This window comes from Zootoca vivipara, chromosome 12 (assembly GCF_963506605.1).
Source record: "Zootoca vivipara chromosome 12, rZooViv1.1, whole genome shotgun sequence".
Taxonomy (NCBI): domain Eukaryota; kingdom Metazoa; phylum Chordata; class Lepidosauria; order Squamata; family Lacertidae; genus Zootoca; species Zootoca vivipara.
This window is the reverse complement of record NC_083287.1, coordinates 13,032,298-13,060,260: the sequence shown is the minus strand read 5'-3', so window position 1 is coordinate 13,060,260 and position 27,963 is coordinate 13,032,298. Positions and strand designations below refer to the sequence as shown.

Sequence of the window (27,963 nt, the reverse complement as noted above, 5' to 3'; positions counted from 1 at the left end):
CCCCGCCCATCTGGCCGGGTTCCCCCAGCCACTCTGGGCGGCTTCCAACAAAATACTAAAATACAGAAATCCATCAAACATTAAAAGCTTCCCTAAACAGGGCTGCCTTAAGATGCCTTCTAAAGGTCTGGTCATTGTTATTCTCTTTGACCTCTGGTGGGAGGGCATTCCACAGGGTGGGCGCCACTACCGAGAAGGCCCTCTGCCTGGTTCCCTGTAACTTAGCTTCTCGTAGCGAGGGAACCGCCAGAAGGCCCTCGCCGCTGGATCTCAGTGTCCGGGCAGAATAATTAAACAAAAAGAAAATAATCCCCCTTCCCACAGATACATTTAAAAGATGGCAGAATATTAATCAGCCCACGGCCTTGTTGAAGAGGAACATTTTCGTCTGGTGCCTCAAAATATATAATGAAGGAGTCAGGCAAACCACCCTGGGGAGAGCATTCCACAAACGAGGAGCCACTACAGAAAAGGCCTGTTCTCATGTTACCACCCTCTGGACCTCGTCTTAGTTGACAGTCCTTGGAATCTCTGTAGATCTTCTTTTTTCCCCCTAGCATCTTTCCTCTAGTGGATTCATCTGAGATCAGGTACTCCCTAAAAGTTGTACTTTCTGCAAATACTACTACACAATAAGAGTGGATGGGTGATAAAGAATTCCCTACCACCAGCCAAATGGCGAATGCAAAATGTGAAAACTTTGCAAGAAGGCAATAGGAAGGTCTCCTGCTGAAGTTCAGACACTCATTAATGGTTATAAGAACTTGTCTGCCTGATCAGCTTCCCAGGTTTATTTTATATTCATTGAAGATGGGAGGCCTGGGCAGCACTGGGTTAAGGTGGGCTCTGGTGCAGTTTCCAAAATAGCTACGTTTTGCAGGGATGGGGTGTGTGTGTAAGCTACTGTACACAGCCTGTAACCAGACTGCTGTGAGGAGATGCCTTTGTGTTAAAACAGAATTATAATAACAGCAACAATAAAAAAGCCATCAAATTCAAACCCTTATTTCACCCAGTTCCCACATGGAGAAAGCACAATGAACAACAGTTTTGCCAGTAGTTATAGATTTACCCGAAAAGTAATAAGCAGGAAAGCCATAGTTCTTACCTGTCCAAGAGTACATTCCATGCCACCGAGGAAGTCTGCATCTTTAAGCCCATTGTGGTTGCTGCTGATGTCATGGACTTCAAATCGCAGCCGTTGAACCTCTTCAAAATAGAAGTCCACTGTAAAAAGCTTTGAGAAGATGGGATTTATGCAAGTTCGGATCACTTCCGTCCTGTCGACCTGTCAATCAAAAGATAGTTTACATGAGTGGGGTTTTTTTTGTATTCAGCTAGAGGAAAAATGGCATGTAAAAATCTCTTCAACCAAGTGGAAGAAGGGGTGTAAATGATGGCTGTTTAGCACAACTACTGCTGAGAAACACTTTTAAAAAAACAACAGACTATCAGGACATGGGCCATTTTTGATGATAATGATGATATATTATATTTTTGGGCCTCGCTAAAGTAGGTTTGGTGAAGCTTTAAACTAGCCTTCACCAATGTGGCGCCCTCAACAGGTTTTGTACTACGGTACAACTCCCATCAACTGTAATCCAAAGTATCTGGGAGGTGCAAGGTTGCTGAAGCCTAGCTTAAAAGTTCATACTTTTCAGAAAAATAAAGTCATTGGGGTGTTACATACGTGCTACGTTCAGGGAGTGTACAGTCTGTGCATACCCAACCGTTCAGCTGTACAGTACACCTGTTCAGTTATTCACGTGTAATGTTCAGCAAGTGTACAGTCTGTGCACCTGTGCACACAATAGTTGAGTTCTACACAACTATGAACAAGCACACCCTCTTTCACACAAGCACTTGCATGTGTGCAGACAGCTTGTCCCTGTGTCCAGCGTAATGTGTGAACACACCTATTAGTGGAAATAAAACAGCATGCAAATTGATAGGATTTCTTCATTAATAGGCAGCAAAGGAGATGAGCTTAGACAAAATTTTATTATCTGAACATTTGGGACACATAAAATATGCCGGATTGATTGCTGAATTGCACATGCAAATAAGATGTTTCATTCCTTGCCAACTTGGAGATGAACATAATAATAATAATAATAATAATAATAATAATAATAATAATAATAATATATTATTTGTACTCCGCCCATCTGGCTGGGTTTCCCCAGCCACCCTGGGCGGCTTTCCAACAAAAATTTAAAATACATTAAAATATCACACATTAAAAACTTCCCTGAAAATGTGAACAGTGAAAGGCTTTAAGATGTAAATTCAGCAAAGGTTGGTCAGAATAAGCAATTCCCATAGAAAACGATGGCACGGGACTCAGTTGAAACAAAAACAAGACCCAACAATTTGCAACCGGACTCAAGATGGGACAGGATGTGATGAAGAACATGGGGCGGCTGTCAAAAATGGCAGCCTCATTTTCAGTTTTTCATCTTCTCCCCTGTAGTATGTAGTAATGGGAGCATGTGACATGATGTTGCAAGTAAGACTTTCTCCTGCCTCCCACCGCATTACACATCATCACCATCTGCTTCTGGGAGGGAAAAGCAAATTGCTCTAGATTCCAGAACAAAGAGGGAAGTAGTCAGGGAAGCTCAGGAGAGAAAATCCTTCTCTGCCCCCCAAACACCCCAGCTGCCTCATTTTAAGAAGGACATTCTTGTTGAGTCTTTCTGGTGTCACGTTCCATCAACGTCTCATTCTACCCTTAGTCGTGACCTGCTGGATTCTGCCTACTGTGCTTGAGGAAGGAAGATCAGAGAGCTCTCACTCTGTGAATCACGTCTGCAAATGCTGTGAACGGTGGAGGTGGAATCAAATCATAACAACTCTCCATGGTCTGAGGCCTCTCAAGAAAGTACCACTCAAACTCAACGGCAGTAGCTTTTCACAAGCTTTAGATTTTGACCGAAGAACTGATTGAAGGTCGAAGCAGAAATATGGTATTAGACTTTAGGCTTTCATGACTGAAAGCACAATCCTATGTTTGTCTACTCAGAAGTGTTGTACTATATTCAATCCATCTCATTTCCTAGCAAGTGTTCACTGCCATATAAAAACTTAAAAGAACTCGTGACCAGGATACAGCATATCACCTACCCCTATATTGACCCAGTCTGCCACTACCATCATTGGAAGATGCCCTGTCACCTTGTAATATTATGGAAACGGTCCTTCTATGTAGTGTCACCAAGACCCTGGAATACACTAATGTCATTTTGCATGTGGCATATTTCAGACACATTTTAGAAGTGTATTTCTATGCTTTCTGATCAGCAGGTATTTCCATATTGTGCTACTCAGTAATGAGAGCCAATATTTTACTATATTTTGAAACTATGTATCTCTTAGATGACATGCACATTTCTGAAATGTTCCATTTTGTGAATCTGTTTGAACCATTTTTAGATCTTTAAAAATGTTTTAATATAGACATTTAATAAATATAAATATAAATATTTTAGCTTTGCGGATTTGTGGTTATATACTCTCTTGTATGCCTCTTGGAGATTATTTATGTGAAGCAAGACACACATATCTGAAAGAAATAATGTGCATTAAAAATCATTAAATGCCCATTCCTAAATATTGATTAAATCTGAGAAGCCTAAGAGAGAAAACCCTGGATGTGGCTGTGGAGAGCAGTGCTATTTTTAGGACGAATGGAAATTAACAAGATGAAACTTTCCAGGCAGCAATAACTTATATGAGATTCCAACAGAAGCACAAAGCAATTTACACTTCACTTGGTGGCTCATGAGTAAGTTTGGCTTTTTATGATTAACTCTGCTTTCACACCACTTCATCTCCATTCCACAAATGGTCAGAAAGGTCACCATACTTTGGAGCTATTGCTTTCACATTCACTGATGTTTGATGAGTAGCTCATGTGACGTTTACTCTTTTTTTCACTATAGTGTTGGAATGTCCCAGGATTCGGGCACTAACCTAAATCCCTGCTTTGCTCCAGGGATGAGTTATTTAGGCTGCAATCCTAGACCTCTGCCTTGTAAATAAGCCCACATGACTTTTCATGCATGACAAACTACACCTGCTGAAATGGTGGTGAGCCGGGCATGGTGCAAGCGCAGCAGCGGAGTCAATCTGGCACTCCCATTGCTGTGTTTGCCCGGCGCCAGCTTCTGCCACCTTGCCCTCCTCCTCTCAGTAAGCACAGCAACGCAGCGGATGGGAGCCCAGTTGCCCTGTTGCTCTCTCCATGCAGCCACCCATCCCCAATGACTAACCATTTGATGCCCTTTCATAATAATAATAATAATAATAATAATAATAATAATAATAATTTATTATTTATACCCCGCCCATCTGGCTGGGTTTCCACAGCCACTCTGGGCGGCTTCCAACTTAATATTAAAAACAGTACAGCATCAAACATTAAAAACTTCCCTAAACAGGGCCGCCTTCAGTTGTCTTCTAACATCCCTCTACTGACATCCCAAATCAGCTGCCTCTCTCTGCTTAATGGTAGAGCTGGCCCTGTGTTGTCGTTGTTAAAATTTGCGTATTGCCCTTCACCCAAATATCCCTGAGCGGTTTAACAGCAGAAAATGAGAATACAAAATGAGATTACAAATAAATAAATAAATAAAAATAAAACAAAAACAAACCACCAACCCCCCCCCACACACTTAAATTTGGGATATTGTCATCTATTTTATTCTCAGGTTACCATATCACTACTTTGCTTCATATATATTTGTTCTTATAGAACAAGATACTACTGCAGCATTTAATAAATATCTCTGCATAATTTCTAGAGCTTTCTCTTACACACACACACACACACACACACACACACACACCCCTCTGCAGTCCGATATTTTTTCTTCTGCTGAGAAGGCCTTTACATTCTCTGAGCTACTGCTTTAACTAATCATTAGGTACTTGATATTCTTGAGTGAGGTGCCTTTCAAGTATATTCAAATGCACTTCTTCAGAGAGGTCCAGAATTTTGAGGGTGATCCAGCTGCTGTAAGAAGTGTGACTCTCCATTAAAATATGAGAAGACTCTTTTTTTTTTTAAGATCATTCAGTTTGACTGGGAAGGAAATGTATGAAGTAGAATATATAAGCTATTTGAATTCTATGCTTCACTTTTTCCACAATTCAGTTAATGTACTTCTCTTCTTTTAATTTTGATGATGCCAATACCCTGCCAACACTAGTTCTGTCTATTTATTTATTTATCTATCTGCAGACACACAATCACACACACACACACACACACCATACCTGCCAAGTCTCCCACTGAAAAATGTGGGATCAGCAGTGGTGCGGCACCGGAAGTTGCGTAGAAGCAACTTCCGGGGCCGCTCTTCCCATGTGTGGGCACCGGAAATCGGGCAGAGCGGCACCGAAAGTCGCTTCTATGCATGCCCGGTGGCCATCTTGATGGGGGCAGCATGGCGGTGGCGGCCATCTTGGTGGTGGCTGCATGGTGGCCACCAGGCATGCGTAGAAGCGACTTTTGGTGCCGCTCTGCCTGATTTCCAGTGCCCACACATGGGAAGAGCGGCACCCAAAATGGAGGCTCCCTGGCAGGTAGGAAATCCGGGGGATTTCCGGGATTTTTCTCCATTTGGAAGAACATCGGGAAAAGGATTAAAATCCGGGGGGTTTCCCGCGAAAAACAGGATACTTGGCAGCTAAGATACACAGACAGACAGACAGACAGACAGACAGACAGACAGACAGACAGACAGACACACAAACCACATATGTATTATGGAAAGTTGTTCAATATACATTTCAACATCTCTTATGATAGCATAGTTAAATTTTGCATTCCTGACATCAAGGAGTAGGTTTCTTCCGAATGTTTGGAAACTTTTGGATACCATTTTGAATCAAGATGACAGGCTGAATTTTTCAGAATTGCACTGATTTGAACCACTGATTTTAAGACTGCACAAGTTTTTCAGTTTACCAGCACACCCAAGAAGACGACTCATGACTCAACTTACTACTACTACTACTATTATTATTATTAGAATTTATATACCGCCCTATACCTGGAGGTCTCAGGGCAGTTCACAGAACAAAATAAAATATAAAACCACAAAATATATACTCAAAATAAAAACAAATAAACTTACATGGTTTAAATGGTTATATTTGTTACATATAACAATTTAGAAGATCTGCCACAAATCAAATAAAGCTAATCATAGGAGTCCAGGCAGGTGAGGTTGTCTTAAGAAAAGATTAAATCCCTTTCCACTGGACATGTTAACAGCTGCAGCTTGTGGCCATGTCGAAAAGGACTCTTCCTCTTTGCTATGTGAACTTGGGGTATGTGAATCTGATAGGCGCACCCTGGCGCCACTATCCAGCATTCACCAAGGTGCGCCTACCAAGTCTAACAGGCACTTCAGTCAATTTTTTGTCCTTCAGAGAAGCAGAAATGAAGATGGACTGTCTTTGAACTCTTGCATTCTCACCCTATTTACATCTTATGAGCAAACACTGCAAGATTTACATTCTTTCAAGCCTCCTTACTTTGGATGTTCCTTAGTCCCAATGGTCCCAATGAAACCAACATCTGTGCAATTTAGAACTTAACTACTTAGCTAACAAGATGAATTTTAACAAGGAGAAATGTAAAGTACTACACTTGGGCAAAAAAAAAAAAAAAGAAAGGCACAAATACAGGATGGGTGACACCTGGCTTGAGAGCAGTACATGTGAAAAGGATCTAGGAGTCTTGGTAGACCACAAACTTGACATGAGTCAACAGTGTGATGCAGCAGCAGCAGCTAAAAAAGCCAATGCAATTCTGGGCTGCATCAATAGGAGTATAGCATCTAGATCAAGGGAAGTAATACGGTAGTACCACTGTATTCTGCTCTGGTCAGACCTCACCTGGAGTACTGTGTCCAGTTCTGGGCACCACAGTTCAAGAAGGTTACTGACAAGCTGGAACGTGTCCAGAAGAGGGCAACCAAAATGGTCAAAGGCCTGGAAACGATGCCTTATGAGGAGCGGCTTAGGGAACTGGGTATGTTTAGCCTGGAGAAGAGAAGGTTAAGGGGTGATATGATAGCCATGTTCAAATATATAAAAGGATATCATATAGAGGAGGGAGAAAGGTTGTTTTCTGCTGCTCCAGAGAAGCGGACACGGAGCAATGGATTCAAACTACAAGAAAGAAGATTCCACCTAAACATTAGGAAGAACTTCCTGACAGTAAGAGCTGTTTGGCAGTGGAATTTGCTGCCAAGGAGTGTGGTGGAGTCTCCTTCTTTGGAGGTCTTTAAGCAGAGGCTTGACAGGCATATGTCAAGAATGCTTTGATGGTGTTTCCTGCTTGGCAGGGGGTTGGACTGGATGGCCCTTGTGGTCTCTTCCAACTCTACGATTCTATGATTCTATGATTCTACTTATAATTATATCAACATTGTAATAATTAAGGTTATAACATAAACACGGCTGAATGAAGCAGTTGTTCACCTTACTGAGGATCCAGAAAGTGATCTGTTCACAATACAGAACGAGACTTTTCAATTACTTTTTTTAAAGGTGTTTGTGATTGGAAATGCCTTTAAGCTGGACAAACAACAGTCAATATTTAACAGGGGTGGCATAGTTAAATAGTATATTATTTTTTGAAGCTATGTTTACTCACAGCAATCAAGACTGCTAAATTCTGAGAAGTCATATTTTGATGAATGATTTCAGCTTCATTCACTTAAGAAATTTTAACACTTAACAATCAAGTTGAAGGAAAGAAGTGATTTTTTAAAAATAAAATATCCAAACAATAAATTGTAAACAGGTTTGTCTATCAAAAGATAGAAGACAACAAAAATTGATTTTTTAAAATGATGCCCTCACATCATAGCTGCAGATGCCTGGAAATAAATAACTTTAATTTTCTTTGAATATAGTGATGCTATTACTATGAAGATCATTATCTGATCTTCTTACATCGGTGTGTTAAAAGCGGGGTAACCTCATTACATCGTTCCTGTAATTTGCCACTTAATGAATTGCCTATAAATAGCAATCCAATAAGGCATTTGATGCTGCTAAAGATCTCCTAATGTATACGCTTGGGTAAGCAAAGCATGATTAATACTCATGCTCAGAGATGGGTTTATGAATCATATCAATTGATACAGATCCAGTGCAGCTGTCAGTTTAAGAAATCTGTCTGCTAATGACATGCTCTTAATGAAAGATTTATTAATTCACTTTCAATGGTATAATGCAAATGGCAAATCAATTATGTCACTGAGGCATTAAAAAGATAGGGGACCCAACAGGGTTCCCTTTGAGTCTCTCTGCCGTAAGTGAAAGTTTTGAGATGAAGCCTGCACTTCTGCACATTGAGGTCCCATTGGACCAGATTCCATACCCAGTTACACATTTTGTTCTGCATTTTAGCCGCTATCCTCAGCATCTGCAACACTGCTACTATTGTTAGTGTTACCATGTATCTCTACATTGTTATCAGAACATAAGAAGGGTGATCAGGCCAAAGACTCTTCCCAGTTTAACATCCTGTTCTCACAGAGTCCAACAGATACCGGTGGGAAGTCCAGAAGCAGGACATGACTGTAGACATAACCCTTTGGAATTCAGAGGCATAGGTCTACACATAGTGGAGTCAAGATAGTACATAGCCATGCTAGCTAGTTGCTTCCCCTTGCTCTGCCCCTATAGGAGAACTATGATGTTAGCCTTGCTTGCCTGCTACCACCAGTCCAGTTAGAGACATGTATGAGTGGGCTGAACACTGCTTACAAACCTTCAATCTGTTCCCACTCCAAGGCCATGCATCTGGGCCCCAATGCCTGGCACATTTATCACTCCCATCTCTCCTTTCCTCTCCTCTCCATATGCATACACCTAGTTATAGGTAGGTAGCCGTGTTGGTCTGAGTCGAAGCAAAAATAAATAAAATTCCTTCAGTAGCACCTTAAAGACCAACTAAGTTTTTATTTTGGTATGAGCTTTCGTGTGCATGCACACTTCCTCAGATACACTCAGATTCCTCAGTGTAGCTGAGGAAGTGTGCATGCACACGAAAGCTCATACCAAAATAAAAACTTAGTTGGTCCTTAAGGTGCTACTGAAGGATTTTTTTTATTTTTGCATATGCATACAGTTCGGTTAAATCACAAGTAGACAACAAGGTGCCCTCCACATGTTGTTGGACTACAATTCCCAGCATCCACAACTACTGGCCATGCTGGTTAGGGCTGATGGGAGTTGAAGTCCCAACATCTTGAGAGGACTACATGGCCTACCCCTTAGTTAGGTACACAGGAATTGCCAGGTGGGCAATCAAAGAGGGTTTTGGTTTGGTGGCCAATTTTCTTCCTGTAGTATTATAAATTATGCCATGCACTCCATAAAGTAGAACTTAAGTGTTCATAATAATAAAACTATTGGCCACATTTTCTTCATTCCCGACAATATCATTTGGAACATCAAGTCTGGCACCTTAAATAGTGCATATCCACTTAGCCTTTGTTGTTCGGGGCACAAGGAGTGGGGTTCAATTTAAATGAAACTTAAGAAAAGTCAAATATCCCACCCCACTTAACTGAAATGACAGTCAGAACTGGGCTGCCCAGATCCATTTGGCACCTTTGAAATTGCTCAACTCAAAACAATCTAGTGATATTTTCAAATACAGAAGGGTTTATACTTGAAGGAAAAAAACTCCTTAATAGCTTAGGTCAAACACTCAGCCTTTAATATCTTGGGAACTGGCAGCTGCCTTAAGAAAGCAAATCCATCAAAGGAGGAGCAGTAAAAAGCCTAAAAACATAGATGAGAGTGTGAGGAAAACATTCCGTATTTTTAGAACCTATTGCTTGGCTTTCTAAAACTTATTTTTTTCAGGGGCAATATCAAACAATATTTTTCAATAAGTGTCGGCTGGATAGAAAATGATTTGTTAAGTATAACTTTATTGGCCAAAGCCCCTCTAACATTACTTTGTAACTGGTCTTAAGAATTATGGGTTGTATTCAATGCTAGTCCCATTCAGAGTATGGCACATTCATTTCAATAGGTCTGCTCTAAGTATACAGTGGTACCTCAGTTTAAGTACACAATTGGTTCCGGAAGTCTGTACTTAACCAGAAGCGAACGTTCCCATTGAAAGTAATGGAAAGTGGATTAGTCTGTTCCAGACGGTCCGTGGAGTACTTAACCTGAAGCGTACTTAACCTGAAGCGAACTTTCCCATTGAAAGTAATGGAAAGTGGATTAATCCATTCCAGACGGGTCCGCGGAGTACTCAACCTGAAGTGTACTTAACTCGAAGTATGAGTGTAATTGGTTCTGGAAGTCCGTACTTAACCTGAAGCGAACTTTCCCATTGAAAGTAATGGAAAGTGGATTAATCCGTTCCAGACGGGTCCACGGAGTACTCAACCTGAAGCGAACTTTCCCATTGGAAGTAATGGGAAGTGGATTAATCCGTTCCAGAGGGGTCCGCGGAGTACTTAAACTGAAAGTACTCAAACCGAAGCGTACTTAAACCGAGGTATGACTGTAATGTAGTTGGATATAACCCACTGACCATGAACGACATGCGATCAGGGACCCTTTTACTTGCAAAGCAGATGGTCTACTGCTGAGCTGCAAAACGTCTGAAAGGCACCAGTTTGAGGGAGGCTGGTGTAGATGAAGCAGGGACCTGTCTCCATATAAAAGCAGCTTAAACGATTTCAGGTGCATGTTCGGTGAGAAACAATAACCCTTTCTTAAAAAATAAAGGCATATCTCAGCTATGAACTAGATATGTACCTAACCATTCTTTAAATCACATGTTTGCATAACATTTGACATAAACTGAAGCAGCCCTGAATTTGGGCCTTCTGTGCAGTGGTATGGAAAGCTTATGAAAACTGTTGAGTGCTGGAAAACGAACAGGGAGATGAAAGTGCTACCTTGAAGCTTTCAGGCTAAGACTCAGCTTATGATCCAGAACTGGATATAATGTAAAAAGAAGAGGAGTGAACAGAACATCTTTTCTAACACCAAAAGGCCTCTGCTGGTTGATTTTTTTTACTCTCTGACCCCACTGTACATTTTAAAAAAGAAAATACAGTCATACAAAAAAAAAAGCGCAATGAAGCAAAATCATCTTCATCATTGAGGACTCCTGAAAAGAAGAGGATAATGCAAAGGGAGAAAAGCCTTTATTTCAAAATATCAGTGCAGTTTGCATTAATTCAGCCTGTTTGAACTCAATCTGTTTGAATCTCTTCCATTCAAATTCTGCATGGAGGATGTGGACATGAACACAAGAAAAAGCTGTGGCTTGCAGCATCCTCAGGCAATATTGCTCAATGATCAAGGGTCCCGTCAGGACTGGGATTGCCTCCTGCAGCAATCCTGTTGAAAATCATCCTTCCTTTCTACTCCCAAGAAGGAAGATGAAAGTTTATCTCCCGGCGCAAACAGCACCTTCTGGATTGCAACAAGGCATTAAAAAGCCCCCTTCCCATGCACTCAGGCGCCTTACCCCTGCAATTTTAAATTGTTTTAACAAACCCAAAGCATGTTAATGACACCCACCTAATGCAGGAGTCAACAACGCAGTGCCCGCGGGCACGCCTGCACCTTCCCTGGTGTCCACAGGGTTGTGTCCTCTTGCTGAAATTAGCTTCAAATAAGCCTTCTATCACAGCGAACAGAATAGGTTGTGGCATGTGCTTGGTGGCAGGGGTGCTCATGAAAGTTCCTCCAGTTTAGGCCCACCGGACCCAAAAGTTTGACAGCCCCTGAGAATGAATGTAGCATGTGGTTTAGGATGGCCTGAGCTTTACAACTAATAAAACTTCTGCAGCTTATTTAGATGTTATGGATCACACCATTGGCTATGGATCTTCATAGAAGTGACCCCAAACACCCACTTAAAATGAGCATGGGGCCCATCCCATGGAGCATGGAAAGCTTGGCCATTATTCTGTTAACCCTCTCCCCCTATAGAATCCTAGAATTGGTCAAGATCTGCCAAAGAAGGTAAAGAACCTGTTTCTGTACACTACAATGGTGGCAAGGGTTTTATTAGCACAAGGATGGAAGAAAGAAGAACTACCAACGAAAGAACAATGGCAAGAAAAATCGATGGGTTACGCAGAACTGGCAAGGTTAACATGTAAGCTACGAGATAAGGGCAATCGGGATTTCAAGGCAGAATGGGAGCTATTTACAAACTATTTGAAAAACCAACAAAGAGACTTGGAGTCGCTGGCAGGGTTTGAATAAAAATTACACAATTTTTCTTTATAGTAGTAAAATATATTGTTCCTAACATATATTGTTCCTAAAATGGTATCTGAAGAAATGTGCATGCACACGAAAGCTCCTACCTATGACAAACTTAGTTGGTCTCTAAGGTGCTACTGGAAGGAATTTATATATATACATATTGGAGTGATATGCATAGCGTTAAAATATGCAGAGATAATAATAACAGAGAAACCAGGAAAGGGAGCTGAGGGAAGTCCGGATGGGGGGAAGGAAAGGGGGTAAAATGTAATTGGATGTAAAATGGATAAATTGGTTTTGGTTTCTTTCAATAAAAATAATTATATATAAAAAATAGAATCATAGAACTGTAGAGTTGCAAGAGACACAAAGGGTCATCTAGTCCAAACCCCTGCAAAGAAGGATCTCAGCTATAGAATCCATGACAGATGGACATCCAACTTCTACTGAGCCCACCTCCTTCAGATTTAGTCCATTCCACTGTCCAACAGCACTTAACCTCAGAAAAGCTCTTCCTAAAGTCCTTCCTACTTCTATTCATTCATATAATTAACTCCCCAGCAGCCTTTTCTCCTAAGGATTTAAGCAGGGAGAGAGGCAGCATTGTCTTGACACCTTGATCCCACTGACAATATCATTTGGCACCATCTAGGGTCATTTACTGCTGACTGCGAGAAATGGCATTCATTATTTTACACTGTGACATTACCTGAAATAAGAAGACGAGACTAAAGCCCTGGCCTGCCTGGAAAAGAACAAAGGTGTTTGGAAGAATGACACAAGTGGGCAGAACCTTTCTCCGATCAAATCTGTGCTGCGCATTGTTCAGTTCAGGATCTTTTTGCCAATCATCCTGAATTAAAAAAACAAACCCCAGGGAATGACAGAATAATTAACACAGACAAAACTGTGCTATCTGCTTTCAAACACAGAGAAGCCTAACACAAAAGATCCCATCAGTGACATCAAATTTCTAATGCAGCAGGGGGAAGTGCAATAAACGCGCAACACCCCCCCCCCCCCAAAAAAACACATTTGGACTTCAAGCGATCTTTTTCATTCCCTGCAAATCCAATCCTTTTACACTTGTTATTAATAAAAGAGAACCACGGTTTCTAACAGCTTCTTTAAAGGATAGTCTCTACCTCTCGTCAGTCCAAATCAGATAATGCTGTTGAGGAGATTAGGGAGACGTTATCCACATGAAAGTGAAAAACAAGGATGAGCAAAAATAAAAGTACTGGTAATGAAACTGTTAAATCTGTTTGTTACTTTTGACCTAACGCTTTTGACCTAAGCTTTTGAGAGCAGGCATTGAGAAAGGTACGCTATCAGGTGTTTGGAACAATCTGAGAAAGACGCTGCAATTTAGTGGTAAGAATACAAGGATGCCCAAAGGGCAAACAGGGACAACTGAATAATAGCAGCCTTCATCTCAGATAGCCTTAACGTCTCCAACTAGACTTCTAGGTGTCTGCTGTGGTGCTAAGAAGAATTCCCAGGTCCCCAGAAGGAGGCAGCCTACTCTACTTAAGGAGCAGGGTCATGTTGCAGTGACTGATCTCCATTTTCCTTGTTTTCCTTTGAAATTCATTTTGAACAGCTAGAATTCCATATTATTAGCTTTGCAAGAGCTTTTATTAACCACTCCTTGTAATTATCAATTCATCAATCACTTTCTACACAGGCCTCAAGGCAATGCACAAAATACAAGCAGTTAAAAACAACACAGAAAATAAAATCAGATGAATATGAAAACAATATAAAGTAGACACCAATGGCGGAGACTTATTCATCCATCTGGAAAAGTTTGTTAGAATAGAAATGTCTTCAATTGTTTCTGGAAAGTGAAGGCATTTTGGCACCAAAGGCAGAAAGTTCCAACAACTGCATTTCCCTAGGAGTAAAAATATAATAAAAAGAGTTTCGCTAACAACTTACTGCCCTTTCATGACAACAATCAAATTCTGCTGCCTGAGGCAGTCACTCCAGCCTGCCTAATGATAGGGCCAGCGCTTTGTGCTGCCACTCACCTGCACTATTGCCGTCCATGCAACAGCACCTGGCTTTGGATGACAATGTGACAAAATGTGACCTTTTACTTCTATTTGTGAAAAATAGCAGCGGTATTCATTCTTCCTATTATTTTACCCCCTTCTACATGTCTTTCCATAATGCCATCCAAATTGGTCCACCTGTGGATATCAATCAAGCGCTTTTCTAACTCAGTCAAAGTCCATTACACTTGATTAAGAGAATGAGCCCCATCTAGTATGAAGACAAATGTTGACATTTATTACACCATCCTGTATCCACGGTTAAGGCATATTATGTTCTCAGCGCCTTTCCATTACTATTCAAATGGATTTTTAAAATGATCTCTAATAGCCATATTGCAGAAAGTGCTGTACAATCATCTGGATGCCTTCAGCCACATAATCCATGACAGGCGAAAGTTTAATGCACCTTCTGGCATGTGGGCTGGTTATCTACATTTCAAAATCAATTTAGGGAAGGAGAAGCTTGCTTCTAATCCACTTTGGGATTGGGATCAAAGTCATTTAGGCCCTTCCCATCAAAAGGCATTTTAGAAAGATTAACACCCAAAACTGTGGTTCTGTTGGCTTCAAACCATCCTTTTTTTTTTTCCTTCAAGAGAAACAGTGCCAAGAAACCATTTATGACATTTTAGGTTCTACTACACTGAAAAAGCTAAACTGTCAGAGTGCCAGGAGAGGGATGACCCTAGAACAGGGGTAGGCAATGTGTTGCCCTCCAGATTTGAACCAAACAATCCTTCAAATAGAGGGTGTCCTCAAATAGAGGTTATGGCCACCCTGTGTCTTCTCCGCACGGTGTTCCAGTCTTTTCGAAGGGATTACTGCTTCTACCGGTAGTCCAGTTAAAACATATAGAACCATTAGTTGGGAGAGAGCAACTAGCTGCATTGTTTTATACTTTATAATATGACCATATAGTCATATTATAGGTCCGTATAGTTAAAGCTATGGTTTTCCCAGTAGTGATGTATGGAAGTGAGAGCTGGACCAGAAAGAAGGCTGATTGCCGAAGAATTATGGTGCTGGAGGAGACTCTTGAGTCCCATGGACTGCAAGAAGATCAAACCTATCCATTCTTAAGGAAATCAGCCCTGAGTGCTCACTGGAAGGACAGATCCTGAAGCTGAGGCTCCAATACTTTGGCCACCTCATGAGAAGAGAAGACTCACTGGAAAAGACCCTGATGTTGGGAAAGATGGAGGGCACAAGGAGAAGGAGACGACAGAGGACGAGATGGCTGGACAGTGTTCTCAAAGCTACTAACATGAGTTTGACCAAACTGCGGGAGGTAGTGCAAGACAGGAGTGTCTGGCGTGCTCTGGTCCCTGGGGTCACGAAGAGTCGGACACAATTAAATGACTAAACAACAACAAAATATGACCATGGGACATCCAGGAAGTATAAAACAATGCAACTACGTAAGAACATGAATCATTCCCAAAATACAATATTGATTGTCCTCGAATCTTCCTGTTAAACCTGGCATCTTCTCTTGCCACACCCTTGGAGAACCACTGGGTCAGGTAGATGTTAACTGGTCTTCTGAGCACAGGCAAAATTGTAGGCCCTTGCAATGTGTCAGATGCCTAACTAAATGACTCAAGGGAATGCCAACAACCACACTAAGTATGCGATGCTACATAACATTTATTCTGGATGTGATGAGCCTTACTAGTTCACGGAAATAGAGGTCTTTTGACATGTGCTCTGGGGATCAGAGTATCTCTCCCACTCACTCAAACTCTTCAGTAGCCTGAAAGCTCTCCTCATAACAGCTAACCGTATTCCTTCTGCTCTGCATCTGTCATTGGTAGCCTTAACTTTGACACCTCTATTTACAACTTCACACTTCAAAAAAAATAAAATCACATCACGTTCCTCAGCCTGTGACATGCTATATTAGTCATCCCTTCTCCTCATCCAACTAATTCCTACTTTATGTAGCAAAGAACCACAAAGACCGAGGGACACTTTGCATTAACAAGCTATCTGCCTCCTGGCTCAGAAGGCTCTGAGGCAAGTACAACAGGGAGATACAAAGCTTCCGAGCAATTTCCACAAAACTGATATGTGTGGTGCTGGGTGTAGGAAAGGAGCAAACGTATGTTCACAGGTGACAGTATGCAAAAAGCAGTTGGCAGATCAGAGCTGGGTAAATTATCATGCTACGGGTGGTATTCAACTAAGCTTTACTCACAGTTAGACTGACCGAATTAATGGACCTAATTTAGTTATGTTCATTAATTTCAGTGGGTATTCTGAGTAAAACCGAACACCACTCTATGTAAGGAAGAGTGTTTGAGCCTAGGACTACTTTATCAGGGTCCCTGCTATGGTGGAGTAAAATCAACCATGTATCTTACACTGATGAGAAACTTCAGAGCAGGATTTTTCAACCAGGGTCTCTTAAGCATCTTCCTGGAGAGGCCCACTGAAATGTTCAGCTTCCTACCAAACACCAATAATAAATTAAGTAGCTAACAATTCTCTGCCTTGGCCCAGTATACCTGAAGGAGCGTCTCCACCTCCATCATTCAACCCGGACACTGAGGTCCAGCTCCAAGGACCTTCTGGCTATTCCCTCCCTGTGAGAAGTGAGGTTACAGGGAACCAGGCAGAGGGCCTTCTCGGTAGTGGCGCCCGCCCTGTGGAATGCCATCCCATCAGATGTCAAGGAAATAAACAACTATCTGGCTTTTAGAAGACATCTAAAGGCAGGCCTGTTTAGGGAGGTTTTTAATGTTTGATGTTTTATCGTGTTTTTAATATTCTGTTGGGAGCTGCCCAGAGTGGCAGGGGGAACCCAGCCAGACTCTGCCTAAGGAACTGAGTGAACCCCGGGTGACTGCCAAAATATAATATAAAATATATAATTATAGGCTGAAACATTGCTGCAGAGATTAACTTGTTTTAAAATGGGATGAACTGTATGAAAAGCATGCCTATCAGTTAGTCCAGGCTCAGAGTCAACATTCCTCTGAATTCCAGTTGTGTATGTGTGACAAGTGGGGTCTGTGTCTGAGAGACGCGGGTGGGGCTGTGGGTTAAACCACTGAACCTAGGTTTACTGGAGCTCCCTGGTGGCAGGGGGGGGCTTTGGGGGCAGGGGAGGGGGAGGAGGACAGAAATCCAATCATAAAATGGACCATTTCTGACTGTTCACCTACGTGGGATACTTCTGTGGCAGGGGAGGACCCATGGAGGGGGGTGGGAAGAAGGTGGAAAAGGTGTTCATGTATGTACCGTCTTTTGTAATTTGTAAAATCAATAAAAATTATGTTTTAAAAAAAAAACCCACTGAACCTAGGGCTTGCTGATCAGAAGGTCGGCGGTTCGAATCCCCGCAACAGGGGTGAGCTCCCATTGCTCAATCGCTGCTCCTGCCAACCTAGCACTTCAAAAGCACGCCAAAGTACAAGTAGATAAATAGGTACCGCTACAGCAGGAAGGTAAACGGTGTTTCCATGTACTGCTCTGGTTCGCCAGAAGCGGCTTTGTCATGCTGGCCACATGACCTGGAAGATGTACGCCAGCTCCCTTGGCCAAGAACGCAAGATGAGCGTCGCAACCGCAGTGTCGGTCACGACTGGACCTAATGGTCAGGGGTCCCTTTACCTTTATGTGCGACAAGCGGGGTCTGTGTCTGCTGCCTTCATGCTCTGATGTGCTCTACCCAGAAAAAAACTGGCTGCCCACTGTTGGAAACAGATTGCTGGACTAGATGCTAGACATGGGTGACAAAAATATTTCATAGTGACACATCACCTATCTTTGATTTCACACTTCCTGTTGATGCTGTCATAAATTATGGTTCCTATTTTTTCTCTGCTTAGGATGCATAGCCAGACATGGTTGCATGCAGTCACCCCCCCCCCAATTCACTGAAGGTATTTTTGGCACTTTAAAGGTAATGTCTCATGTGAGTACTCAGGGATGAATGCACACACACCATACATTTAAAGCACATTCCCCCCACCCCCTAATCCAAGGCTGTTGAAAAGCGTGCTGGAAATTCTAGCTCTGTGGTGGGTAAACTAAAGTTCCCAGGTGTGTGTGTGTGTGTGTGTGTGTGTGTGTGTGTCTATGTGGTGTACATTAAATGTATGGTGTGCACACAGTCTAAATCTTGGTGTGATAAAAAGATGAAAATACCTCAGGCAGACCAACCTTAGGCAAAATACAGTGGTACCTCGGTTTAAGTACACAATTGCTTCTGGAAGTCTGTACTTAACCTGAACCGTACTTAACCCGAAGCGAACTTTCCCATTGAAAGTAATGGAAAGTGGATTAATCCGTTCCAGACACAGTCCACGGAGTACTCCACCTGAAGCGTACTTAACCCGAAGTATGAGTGTAATTGGTTCCGGAAGTCTATACTTAACCTGAAGCATGCTTAACCTGAAGCAAACTTTCTCATTGAAAGTAATTGAAAGTGGATTAATCCATTCCAGACAGGTCTGCGGAGTACTTAAACTGAAAGTACTCAAACCAAAGCGTATTTAAACCGAAGTATGACTATATTTGGACCACTGACTCCAAACCTCACCACACTTCTTAGTGGAGGTATCATCTTGCTATGCTATGACCACCATGAGGGGCTGGGGTGTTGTTTAGGACTTTCTTGTGTGTGTCAGGGTCAAGGTTGGTGCTGCTGGTATTTTGTATCTTTATTTTAGATCTTCTTGTGATTTATGTGGAAATTGTTCAGCTTGGCTGTGTATTTTTTCAATTTTTTTTTTTTTACGACTGCTTTTGTTATGTATGAGTTATGTATTCCCCCCACACACTGTAAGCCACCTTGAGCACGGTTTGAAGTGTGGAAAGGTAGCATACAAATAAAATTATGCAGGCAGGTAGGTAGGTCATTTTCCAGTCAGACAGATTCCATCCATTATCTCTCCATCTTATCTAACTTCTGGGCTGGGGGAAGAAGTTCTCCAAGTGACAGGAAGGCACAGCAAGGGAGAAAGGCATTTGCCTCTCCCTCCTCTGCTCTGTTCATATTCACATAGCTACCTTTTGGAAACTGCATGTCCCATTTTCCCTATTGCCAGGAGTGGCCAGCATGGTAGGATGAGGCAAACAGAGCCATTCTCCCAATAGCAGCATCAATGCTGGAGCCGTGTGAGTTCACCAGCACAGTCAGTGTGGGCTGCTTACCTAGGCCACACTCAGACCATACATTTAAATCAGGCTTCCTCAACCTCGGCCCTCCAGATGTTTTGAAACTACAGTTCCAAGCATCCCGGACCACTGGTCCTGCTAGCTAGGGATCATGAGAGTTGTAGGCCAAAAACATCTGGAGGGCCGAGGTTGAGGAAGCCTAGTTTAAAGCATCACCATATCTCTTTAAGCAGCCATGGCTTCTCCCAAATTAATCTGAGAGCTGTAGTTTGTTCAAGGTGCTCTAGGCCCGGGCTGGGTGGCGCAAGGCACCAGGGCGCCTAGCCACCAGGGGCAAGGAAGGGGCGCCGAACGGCTGGTGTCTGGGAGCAGCTGCTGCCAGCGCCCCCCACGGCGGCAGTAGCGCGCAGCCATTGAGCTTCCTCCATGAAGCAGAATCAGCGAGACTCCTGCCTAGAGTGGCAGCGCATGGTGCCACTCTAGGCAGGAGTCTCGCTGATTCTGCTTCATGGAGGAAGCTCAATGGCCGCGCGCCACTGCCGTGTCCCAGAGCGGCCGCTGGAGGGAGGGGCCAAGGAGGGGACGGTCCAGGGCGGGAGGCCGAGCAGCCCCCTCTGTGGGAGGTGGGCTCTGCACCCAGGCCAGCCCCCTGCAAGGTGGTGTGCGCCGTCCAGGCTCCGCCACCCTCCATCTCCGCCCCTCAGCCGCGCGCTACTGCCGCTGGGGGGGGGGGCGTGCCAGAGGATTCTTGCACCACAGCGCTGGATACACTTAAGACGTTACTGAGAAGACCCCTAACAACTCCCAGGGTCCCCCGTGAAGAGGGATTGATTGTTAAACTACTCTGGGAATTGTACCTCTGTGGGGAGAATTGGGATCTTCTAACAACTCTCAGCACCTGTAACAAACTACAACTCCCAGAATTCTTTGGGTGAAGTCATGACTGTTTAAAGTGGTATCATACTGCTTTAGAGGTTAGGTCTGAACGTGGCCCAGGTTAAGCAGCCTTACCATGACAGTTGCTGCAGACTTTTGCCATATCAAACTTGACCCTTAGAAATGTGCTAGTCCCCAGGAAGTCCGTAACTTCAAAATCTGTTAGAAACTTCCCAACTAATCATTATTACCTAACTGCTTTTAAAATGAAATCTGTTTAGTGAATTTTGCACTTGGAGTGTTTTCCCATGTGGCTCTGTCCTGAGAAAAAAGTTACATATAAATAATTTCTCTGCTCCCCGCACTTGCGATCCATGCACTGGGATGCAACCAGAACAATACATTTCCCCTGTAGAGAGGAAATTGATTTAGCCTCATTTGATTCTCTCTAGGAAGAAATCGTTCCACCGTGAGCACCCTAGGGTGTTTCTGTTTACTATACAAAAAGCTTGAAATGTCACCACATTTAAAATGAATAGAATGGCAGCCTCTGGACCACACAGGCTATTTTTTCTCCAGGCTGTTTTATTGTAAGAATGGTAAGAACATGTATATTAATGATGCCACCCTCAATCAATACCCTGTTTCCCCAAAAATAAGACATACCCATAAAATAAGCCGTAGCAGGATTTCTAAGCATTTGCGCAATATAAGCCATACCCCCAAAATAAGACATAGTGATAGGCGCAGTTCTGGAGGGCGCCAAGGAAGAGGCGAGGCCGGACGCGTAATTAAAAAATAAGACATCCCCTGAAAATAAGCCATAGTGTGTCTTCTTGAGGAAAAATAAATATAAGACAGTGTCTTATTTTCGGGGAAACACGGTAGGTGTTTTCAAGGGATGTGCATCAGATATAACCAAGTCCTGAGACCAACTGGGCATATTCAGAGGGCAGTGGGTGAGTCACATACAGGAAACCACAGGTGGGGGGGGATCAGGCAGGTAGGAGAGGCAAACATCAGGTGGGAAAACCCCATGAAAAGGCTGAGACCTACCTTAACCACTAGCTGCATCTTCCTGATCAACTCATGCCTACCCAAAAGTGGAAACATAGCTTCCTTCAGTCAATTAAGGCTGCAAGTTCATGCTCACTAACTGAGGACTATGTTTTATTGAACTCAATGGAGCTTCGTTCTCAATACTCTAAATATTCATTTTTGTCAAAAAGTTCAATACTTGTACAATACAATACTCTATTGTATACATGTCTAATATACTGAACCTTTTTTGTTGTTGTTTAAAATGAACATTTAGAGTATTCCCCATCAAATACATTCCAGCTCTATTCAGTATCATTTGTTTTCTGGATCCTAAAAAAAAAAAAAGTTATTTGGACTGTGTTTTAGGGAACCCCACAGTTCACTGAAAGCTCAGTAGGAGCACCTCAATGAGAAGATAATTAATGATGGGCAATGGCTTGGCTGTTACTTTGGACTATGTGCATTGTACAACTGCAATAGCATGTTGGACCTGACCGGGTTGACCTTGCACTCTATTTGACCTGAATATGTGTCCTAAAATGGTGCAGGATCATTCAGTGTCACGGACTGGCTGGATGCAGAGGAGCAGTGGGAGGAATCAGCTGTGGAACCCCCAAGAGAAGAAGGCTCAGAGCCGGGGGATTGGTGGTGGGATGACGACGAGTGGGCAGAGAGAGAAGAGGGAGCAGACGGGGAGGAGGAGATGTTGGAAGCTGAAGAGGTTACAGGATTTAGTGAGCACAAAGAGGCTGTGACAGAGATAAGTCCAGAAGCAGAGGCAGAAGTGGAGGCTGGAGAGGCTGGGGGGGGGGCAAGAGGCAGAGATAAGGCAGGGTTCTGAAGAAGCCAGGGGATTTCCCCCTCCTGCTGTGATCAGCTCTCCTCTCCCTGTGTCAAGCTCAGAGAGTCCTCCCCTCCCTTAGGTAACTTCACAGATAAGAATTAACAAGCAGTTGATAGATTTATAGTCCTTTTATTACAGTTTCATGTTGAGGTCATGAAACACACAGCTCTCCGCAAGGAGGCCAGTTGCTTACTCTGAATCCGATTCCCTACTTCTGCAGCAAGGCACGTGCCAACAGGAAGTTCCTCCCACTCTCTGCCTCCTTTGTTCCCTGATATGTTCGGACCTCCGAGTCCGTGGAGAGCGGGGTTTTCCCACACTCTCGATTGATGTGTCTCCCAACTTCCCCTTCCCTTCTAAATCTCTTGTCATTATCTCAAAGCTGGGTAAAGGTAAAGGGACCCCTGACCATTAGGTCCAGTCGTGACTGACTCTGGGGTTGCGGTGCTCATCTCACATTATTGGCCAAGGGAGCCGGCGTACAGCTTCCAGGTCATGTGGCCAGCATGACAAAGCCGCTTCTGGCAAACCAGAGCAGCACATGGAAATGCCGTTTACCTTCCTGCTGTAGTGGTACCTATTTATCTACTTGCACTTTGACGTGCTTTCAAACTGTTAGGTTGGCTGGGTAGCTCCTCCCTAATCTGTTCAGCTTCTGCATCTGTGTCTGCCTGTTTCTCTGCTTCTGAAAACACTGGAGGCAGTGTGTGTGTGTGTGTGTGTGTGTGAGAGAGAGAGAGAGAGAGAGAGAGAGAATATTCCCCGTCCTCCTCTTCTGAGAGAAGCAGCTGATCTGCCTGTGACTACATTCCTCCATCTTTCAGATCCAGACCATTTCCTGACACCCTGTTTTTCCAGGACCAGAAGCGGTATGAAGAGAGTGCAGCAGAAACAGACAAGGCGACAAAAACTCAAGATTGCTTGGGAAGGACCCAGGGGAGGAAAAGACTTAGAGGCAGCTGTGGGAAGGTGGGGACCTTCAGCCCCCACAACTGCTTCATAGGGGTTAGTTCTACCGGGATGATTTGCTGTTGTAGTCAGCCTTGTTTCCTTGAATAAAGAGTTAACTTCACTGACACTTTGTGATTTATTGCTGACCTGCACCTGGCACATGCCCCCAACATCTACAATGCTCAGGGGGTCTGTAGCAGAAATGTCACAGTGGAAAGCATCCCCCTCCCTCCCATTAGGCACAGTGAGGGCAACTTCCTTAAGTGGCAGGTGCTGGGGGGTGGGTGGGGGGGCAGCAGCAACATTCCCCACCTGTTCTTCCTAAGACAACCATTTCCCTCTCTGTTGCCATGTGGCCCCTCCTGGACCTCCAACTCTGGCTTGCTGCCTAAGGTGTGGTGGCGGATGCCATCCCATTGTTGGTATTGAAATAAGATTTAACTGCCAGTTCAATCCAGTACATGGAATGGAAAAGGGGCACCACTCTGTTCTTCACTCCAGGCGGCAAAATGTCTTGAGCAGGCCCTGCCCACAAAGGTGGTTAATTTGAATGCTTAAAAGGATGAGTTGATGCTGCTGTCAAAAGGCAGGAGCTTCCAACAGCCTGAGCAGACGCATGAATGTGTTTAGAAATTCCTTTTGCTTCTCTCTTAGACGGGAAGCCACAAGAGTCTCCTGTCGAATTGCCTGTTCCTTGGCTTTTAAATCAGGCCAATCATTCTGTGTACAGTTCAAGCTGAGCCAGAGATGTCATCCAGCTGACAACCCAAAGGACGTCACACTGCTTGAGTGCCTAAACAGCGTAGCTATTCAGACCTTGGGCGGGGAGGGGGAGAGGACCCTAAAAGCTTTTGATGATGTCCTTTTAGTCTGATGAACATGTCTGACAAAGAAGCAGTGGAGATGCTCAAATTTGATGTCGGTCTTTTAATAGTCACTAAGGGCTTGTCCACACTTCTGCATTTCTTGTTTGCTCTTTATCACTAAACTGAAACAAACAGGAATCTGCTAAACCATAGGTTTCCCCTGGGGGAAAGCAGTGGAGCAAATGGAGGTGTAGATGAGCCCTAAGTTGGTGGTGGGGGCACTTTTAGATCTGCGGAATCTAAAACTTTCTACTCACTCACACACTAATGGAATTTGGTCTTTGTGTACAGCTGACATTTCAGTTCCAGCCACTAAACCTGAAGTTTAAAAAGTTTGCTTCAATCCCTTTGTCCCTCAGTGACCACATGTTGGTGACCTACACACCAGCCAGGTTTCCAAAAAACAGTTCTGGTCCCCATCTGCGGTTTTCTATATATGCACAAACAGCATTAATAAAATGTATTTGTGGTGGCCTCTTGGTGTTCTTTTCCTACCAGGGCCGGCCGGCCGGCCCGTAAGACAGACAGAGGCAGCCACCTTGGGTGGCAGAATCTCGTCTGCTCCTGCCGCCACTGCTTCTTCTTGCTTCTGGCAAGCTGGCACAAGATCTTGCCATGGCTGCTGAATCTCCTCACTTATCCCATGACAGGGGGATGCCCTGCCCACTTGCCCCACCACCACTACTGCCACGGCCAGAGAAGCAAGTCACAACAGCGGTGGCTTCTGGAATCCGGAATTTGCAGTCGTGCAACTCCAGTAAGCAAGGCTTTGGTGGGGCAGGGGGTCCCCACCTTCCGGTTTTGCCTCAGGTGGCAAAATGGGATGGACTACCCCTGCTAACTCTCTCTCTCTCTCTCTCTCTCTGTGTGTGTGTGTGTGTGTGTGGTTTTTTAAAGGATAATTACCCACAATTATTAATATGATTTGAAGCCTTCCTGTCTTCTCTAAAAGTCAACATCCGAATTAGGTTTAAGCTAGCATACAACATCTGTATCAACCTATGTCAACCTGAGACAATCCAGATCTTTTCGATGAAACAAAACCTCTGTAGGACACCGCTTACCGAAGGCAAGAAATAAGTAGTAAACCAGCATCCGACATCCTCTTTCAGGTTCAGAAACAGGACTCTATGTTTCTTCTTCATCATACTGAATGGCAGTGGTTTTTTTTTTTTTTGGTCTTTAAACTTTATGGAAGATCTACAGCTCTGAGCAAAATCAGCAAGTTTTTGTGTCACCTGGGACGTGCTGGGAACCACTTTTTATGTATGAGCTTAGATATATTCTGCTTTGAACAACTTTATAGCTCTCCAGCAAACTCGTGAGTGCAAATAGAAGAGGATATCTCCAGCCCACTGGGGGGTGGGGAAGGCTTTTTAATTTATGGAAAACCTGAAAGATAAGACGATTACGAATTCATTAGGATGCAAGTGGGAGGGAGCTGCAACAAAACGTTGCAGTATAGTCTCTCTTTCGAAACTGGACTGCTTTGCAGGAGGGGCCATAGCTCAGTGCATGCTGGGGGTCACAGATTTAATCCCTGGGACTTCTAGGTAAGCCTGGGAATGTCTCTCCTCTGAAACATTGCAGAGCTGCTGCCAGCCCATGTAGACAAAACTGAGCTAGATGTACTAGAGGTCTGACTCTGTGTACCACAGCTTCCCATGTCCCTATGCTCAGGGTGCCAGCCAGCCTGCTATGTGCTCCACTGAAACACAACGTTCCTTGGCTATTGACCATGCTCAGTTCTCGTCGGGCTGTTCTCTGGCCCATTTTAAAAGATTTTGTGTGCACCTGAAAATTTCGGGGTTTCCTAAAATATGAGGATAAACCCCTCTTGCTCCTCGGGAGTCCTATTTTTGCTGCCTGGTGGCCACACGAACTTAATTCACTATAAGAAGGTGTGATGAAGCATTGTGAGAATCAAGTGCTCTTAAACAGGAGCAGAAAGATGCTGATTGCTCTCCGCACCTGCCTCTATAGTCTGATTGATGTGTGGCATTTTTCTATGCTGATGACTTACCTCCATGTAAGAGATGTATAAAAAGTGTGTGTGTGTGTGTGTGTGTGTGTGTGTGTGTGTGTGTGTGTGTGTGAGAGAGAGAGAGAGAGAGAGAGAGAGAGAGAGAGAGAGAGAGAGAGAGAGAGAGAGAGAGAGAGAGAGACTCTTATTTCCTCAGTTACAATCTGCATTCTCTTGGTCTTGGGTGGGGAACCTTTTGGGTGGAATGTCATGTCCCTGAAGCACCTCCAGGTGCTGGAGCAAAGCCAAGTTACCGTGAAAACAAGGATGCTGCAAATTAGCAGCAGAGTGAACACATTCTGCTTTTCATACTGCGCGGTTTCTGCATAAAAAAGAATGTGCAAAGCAATGATTCCACCAGCGAACTACTGGGGTGAAAAAAAGGAAAACCAGCAAACTAAATTGCAGGAGCAAAAGAATTTAACCTTTCTAAACTCTCAAGGTAATAGTTGCAGGGTAGGGCCCAGGACATGTTCAAGTACATACATACTGAGATTTCTATTTTAGTATGAGCTTTCGTGTGCATGCACACGAAAGCTCATACCAAAATAAAAACTTAGTTGGTCTTTAAGGTGCTACTGAAAGAATTTTTTTATTTTGCTTCGACTCAGACCAACACGGCTACCTACCTAGAGAGAGAGAGAGAGAGAGAGAGAGAGAGAGAGAGAGAGAACTCTCCTTCTACAGACACAGCTGAGCATTTTGAAGAACAGTACTGCAGACCACATTACTCTTTAATAAACAGGAGATTAAATATTTATTCCATCTTTTTCCCGAGCGTGTTGACTAACCACTGCATGACCTCCAAATCAATGAGAAACGGAGCAGTTTCCTATGTTTCTCGGCCAAAAAATAGATAGTTGAGGTTTTCTTTTTTTTTAAAAAAACACCACACACACACAAACAACCGAACCCTCAAGCATGGTCCTATCAGATCAGAGAAGAATGGAAATATAAGGACAATAACAGATCTATCACCTTTATTACGCTGGAAATAAATCGCACAGAAAAGAACTAGGTACGCATTTCCCTGTGACAATCATATCTCCTGCCAAGAATTGGTATCCTTGCAAAACCACATCAAATCTTGTGTTACGTGAAATACACTCGACAAACACACAAGACGTAACCGGCTGTGCATTCACATGTTGCATACCAATGCCATGTTGCATACCATATCCGTGTCCCTGCCCTGCACCACTGGCAGGTTGTAGAGGCAAGAATGGAGAAATTCACAACACGTTGGCATCGTGACAAGTGATAGTGGCTACTATGGTAAGTTATGAAGGATGCCATTGTGGGAAACCTCTGCGCAAGGCATGTATTGAGCAGCCACTGCCTGGGTTTACAGCACTGAGTTTGCATGGAAGAGGCAGATTTTAATCAAACGGGCAGCTGTCCATTTCCCTAATGAGACATAAAACTTCAGCCTGTCCTCAGTCAACCTCCACCTTCCTGTCCTCTTACTACAAACAGTCCAGCAGGGGGCACTTGCCTGTCTGCTTCCTCTTCCTTCGTCTCAGTGTTGCCCTTACAGAATTCAGCAGGGAAGCGGATGGGTGGAGTATTATTATTATTATAAGGACAAAATGATCTGGCTCTACCTATAACTGACTCTGGCTCTAATAATAATAATAATAATTTAATATTTATACGCAGTCAATCTAGCTGGGTTTTCCCAGCCACTCTGGGCGGCTTCCAACAGGATATTAAAAAACACAATAAAACATCAAAGATTGAAAGCTTCCCTAAACAGGGCTGCCTTCAGATGTCTTCTACAAGTCAGAAAGTTGTTTCTTTCCTTGACATCTGATGGGAGGGCGTTCCACAGGGCGGGTGCCACTACTGAGGAGGCCCTCTGCTTGGCTCCCTGTAACCTCGCAGTGAGGGAACCGC

General features: G+C 43.5%; 1 protein-coding gene across 1 annotated transcript in view; it reads right to left on the bottom strand.

Annotated features, from left to right (window-relative positions):
* CPNE4 (copine 4) overlaps positions 1-27,963 on the bottom strand; it is a 197,096-nt gene that overhangs the window by 76,788 nt on the left and 92,345 nt on the right. Inside the window, exon 3 of the mRNA XM_035129268.2 lies at positions 1,109-1,288. Within this exon, the coding sequence (XP_034985159.2) occupies positions 1,109-1,288 (180 nt within the window). The remainder of the gene's footprint in view (positions 1-1,108; positions 1,289-27,963) is intronic.